A 4,829-nucleotide genomic window follows, 5' to 3' on the forward strand; every position below is an offset into this window, starting at 1 on the left:
TATTTTCTGTTCTAAACTATATCTATTCTATTTTAGTGTGCCCAGCGAAGGGGGCCGGGTTTGCTAGTAGAAAATAAATTCAATTTTTCGACCTCAATAGCAAAAAATTATTGACCTCTTTTATGTACTGATTCAAGGTTATTAACTGCATTTAAACTCGATTTAACTCTGCTTCGCAGTGATCAATTTGTGGCTTTCGTTTTATCATTCAGTGAAAAATTTGAATACTGTGTTTTTTAAAGGCCTGACAAAAGACTATCCTTTGCTATTACGCAAATATTATATTATAATTGCCACCTGGGTAAAAGTGTTCAGGAATTGTCTAAAATGTTTTCAGTAAAACGTCAGATAGTTTATAATGTTACAAATCGAGCGGAAAAAGAGGGTAGATTAGAGTAAAAGCGTGCAGGTGGGCCTAAAACTAAAATTACTGTACATGCAGAACGCTTGATGATCCGTAAATTGAATCCGAGAATTTTCTTGAAAACACTTGCAAAGGACTTTAACGAGGAGTATGGTATTGTTTTCTCTCATGAAGCAGCGCGTCAAACCATGCGCTACAAATATTCACCTCTATTCATAGAGATCAGCATGCAAGAAACAGTTGCTGTCTGCACTAAATGTAGAAAAACGCCTGTCTTTCCTAGCAAAATGCTAAATTTATTTTTGAAGAATTGTTGTATTACATGAATATTATTATTAATTTAATTGAAACGTTTTGTATAAAATGGCATCGAAAGTGTAAGTAAAAATAAGCTGAAATAGCTCTGCTTTTTAAACCTAGTTTAAATTTAAACCGCGATTAAGTAAACTTAGTGTAACTAGAGTTTAAACTAGAACTGAAAAACTGGATTTGGAAATTTCTAAACCTTGTGCTTTGAATTGGACGGACCCTTTAGCTTTAAAAGCATATTTATTTTGTGTCTTGCAACCCTGCGCTTTGTTAGAATGAATACGTGGTATGGTTATTTTGACAGCTCACAGCTGTGGCAAATATGTGAAAAAGTGATTTGTAGTAGAAATTATTCGGAGAATTGTGATTGTTTTTTTGACAAAAGTACATATAATTTTAATTAAAAATTGAATTTTATTTCAAACACAATATGTTAACGCTACGCGATAGACAAATAAGTAAGTTAAACCGGATACAAGCGAAGAATATCCATTATCGACAAATGGACGTATTTTCAGTAGCGCCCCCGATTGTTCATGACCCTTAAACTGCAAAATAGTTCATTCATATCACATATAATTTAATAAATATAATTATAACTAAATATTCGCAATTACAGATGCTATCAAGCAGATGCTGAATTTAAATGCCCAACAGCCGAAAGCGCTAGCTGCAGAGCCCGTTTGGAAAATACTAATTTTCGATAGGGTGGGACAGGACATAATTTCGCCTATTATTTCCATCAAAGAATTACGCGAGTTAGGTGTGACTTTACACGTGTGAGTATATTTAGGAACAGTACTTTTGAATTTGACAACATATTATAATTCCATTCTAGTCAACTACATTCCGACCGAGATTCAATACCAGATGTGCCTGCCATTTACTTTTGTTTGCCCACCGATGAGAATTTGGATCGTATTCAACAGGATTTTGGAAATGGCCTGTACGATGTGTATCACTTAAATTTTTTAGCGCCCATTACACGTCAAAAGATTGAAGACTTAGCGGCTGCGGCACTCCAAGCCGGTTGCGTCGCTAATATACATCGTGTATACGATCAATACGTAAATTTCATTAGTTTAGAGGATGACTTTTTTATATTGAAACATCAAAAGAGCGAGCAGTTGTCCTACTATTCAATAAATCGTGCTAATACGCGTGATGAGGAGATGGAAGCATTGATGGACTCCATAGTAGACTCGCTATTTGCTGTATTTGTCACATTAGGAAATGTGCCAATTATACGTTGTCCACGCAATAGTGCTGCAGAGATGGTAGCACGTAAATTGGAGAAGAAATTGCGTGAAAACCTATGGGACTCTCGCTCCAATCTTTTCCATATGGATGCCACACAAGCTGGTGGTGGTGTATTTAGTTTCCAGCGCCCTGTGCTGCTACTGTTGGATAGAAACTTAGATTTAGCGACCCCATTACACCACACATGGTCGTATCAAGCGTTGGTGCATGACGTGTTGGAATTGGGTCTGAACTTGGTATATGTAGAGGATGATGGCTCAACGAATACAGGTATGTGAAGCTCTTTTACAGCGTTAAATTATTGTACTCAAACATTGCGGCATTCCAGGCACAAGAAAGAAACCAAAAGCCTGTGATCTAGATCGCAATGATCGCTTCTGGATGACACATAAAGGCAGCCCGTTTCCCACGGTCGCCGAAGCTATACAAGAGGAGTTGGAATCTTATCGGAATTCAGAAGAGGAAATCAAGCGCCTTAAAACATCCATGGGAATAGATGGCGAAACCGAAGTGGCTTTTTCTATGGTAAATGATACCACTGCACGTCTCACGAACGCTGTAAATTCGTTACCACAATTAATGGAAAAGAAGCGTCTCATTGACATGCACACAAAAATCGCCACATCGATATTAAATTACATAAAAGCACGTCGTTTGGATTCCTTTTTTGAATTAGAAGAGAAAATTATGTCGAAGCAAACACTCGATCGACCGCTCTTGGAATTGCTGAAAGATCCAGAATTTGGACTGCCAGAAGATAAAATTCGTCTATACATCATCTACTATATTTGTGCGCAAAATGTGCCCGAATACGAATTTGAACGTATGAAAGAAGCTCTGCAAGAGGCTGGCTGTGATCTCTCGCCACTTGCGTATGTGCAGCGTTGGAAGGGCATCATAAACCGTTCGCCGGCAATGAATCAGGCTGTACAATATGAAGGTGGCGGTACTCGCACTGTATCTATGTTCTCAAAATTAGTGTCACAAGGTTCGTCGTTTGTGATGGAAGGTGTTAAGAATTTAGTCGTCAAGAGGCATGTAAGTGGTGAGAAAATGTTGTTGCAAATCTTTGTTAGATCGTCAATGTCAATTATTTGACGCACTCTCGAAATGGCACAGATAATATAAGTAAAGAGATTAAATGCGCGATGCTGTAAATGTCTTTCAAGTTTACGCTTTAATACCACTTAATTTCCCTTGAAATATTTGTGTTATTAATTACTCGCCAATTTTTTCCATTTCAGAGCCTCCCGGTTACAAAAATCACCGAACAGGTGATGGAATGCCGTAGTAATTCCGAAACCGATGACTATCTTTACTTAGATCCAAAACTATTAAAAGGTGGAGATGTATTGCCAAAGAATCGAGCACCATTCCAGGATGCGGTTGTTTTTATAGTGGGTGGCGGTAATTATATTGAATACCAAAATTTAGTCGATTACATCAAACAAAAACAAACGGCCAATGTGAATAAACGCATCATCTACGGTTCATCAACACTAAGCAATGCGAAACTATTCCTCAAGGAGCTGTCAGCATTGGGGCGTGAAATACAAGCGCCCGTCCTGAGTTAGGAACGGCAAAGCAAATATGACAAGGTTCATGCCAAATTGAAATGCTGTTGAACGGTGAAAGTAACAAAAAAGTGGAGTGTTGACCATTTGTTTAATTCTTACTATGCTTTAATTTAAATGAATGGCAGCTGAAGATAGGACTTTAGTTATTTTTGCGGCTTTGTGTTTATCTATAAACATAGTTTTTCGTTTTGTACAACTTCCAGTAATATAAATACATTTACATATATACATATACCTTATTGTTGAGGGGAGACAAGTGTCTATATGAGTTGATACATTTAAAGCATTAAAGTTTATCGTAATTATTTTAAAAACCACGCCTTATTCGACTATGTAGCTTGATAAAAATCATTGTTTATTTTCCAATAATAGAAAGGAAGTAAATACATTTAGCAAAACTATAATAAAAAAGAATGGCTCTGGCATATTTGTAAAGGCGGAGTGTGGGTATCGTAAGAGTGAAGGTGAAAAAAATACAAATGGAATTGAATACAAATTTCCTAGGTTGGAGTTAAAGTATTCGCGTAGTATATCTATTTAGGAAGCACTTCCTGTGAAGCAGATAGTTGTGGGGATCGCAACTGTTACATCAACGAACAGCTCATTATCGACTTCAGTTCTCAGGTCTAGGCAGATGGTGATTATGTGCCCAAAGATTTAGCCCTGATGTTTCTTAAGATAACTGATGTGTTTCTCGGTGTCTTGATTTCATCTTGATATAAAATATATATATGGATACACAAATTGATAAAAAATACTGAAATTTGTATCTTTTATTTTGTAATTTAAAAATGGCATACGCATTTTGGTCGTGTCACAATCATGCAACATTTACTTGCACGAATACTACAGAGTTCGCGAATGAGATCGGCCCGTGGGAAGGGTTTCATGAAGCATAGGTCCAGAGCAAGGGTGGTCGTTTCCACGACAGTCGGTTCTACGTTACCGAAACGACCCGGATTTATATCCGGCCAAGGACTGTCACTCCAGAAGCATTCCCCGTATGTAAGTATGGGGAATGTTTATGCTGCTACAACAACAACAACAGCAGCAAGGGTGGTGTTAGGTGATTGGGGTTGAGAAGGCATGTGAGTAGGTGGTTAGTAACGTGCGGAGTACCTTTACATGCTGGACGTATAGTGAGTATGGTGGATTTTGAATTGGATTCTGGATTGGTAGGAGTTTAACCTGCTACAATATCCAGAAGGTAGTTGGACCAAAATTAGGTGGGTCTTTCGGGGTAGCTGGAGCTCTCTATCTATACACGCCATCCGTTCCAGTAGATGCAGTTGTGTTTGGTCCTGGAACTCGTCGGTGTA

At 37.9% G+C, this 4,829-nt stretch overlaps 1 protein-coding gene across 1 annotated transcript; it reads left to right on the top strand.

Annotated features, from left to right (window-relative positions):
• The first annotated feature begins 970 nt into the window (after positions 1-970).
• Positions 971-4,255, top strand: LOC128863858 (protein sly1 homolog). The gene is made up of 5 exons (XM_054103231.1): positions 971-1,131; positions 1,293-1,452; positions 1,512-2,203; positions 2,262-2,971; positions 3,178-4,255. The coding sequence occupies exons 1-5, from the start codon at positions 1,104-1,106 to the stop codon at positions 3,505-3,507; spliced, it is 1,920 nt and encodes a 639-aa protein (XP_053959206.1). The 5' UTR covers positions 971-1,103; the 3' UTR covers positions 3,508-4,255.
• The last annotated feature ends 574 nt before the right edge of the window (positions 4,256-4,829 follow it).

Source organism: Anastrepha ludens, chromosome 5 (assembly GCF_028408465.1).
Source record: "Anastrepha ludens isolate Willacy chromosome 5, idAnaLude1.1, whole genome shotgun sequence".
NCBI classification, from domain to species: domain Eukaryota; kingdom Metazoa; phylum Arthropoda; class Insecta; order Diptera; family Tephritidae; genus Anastrepha; species Anastrepha ludens.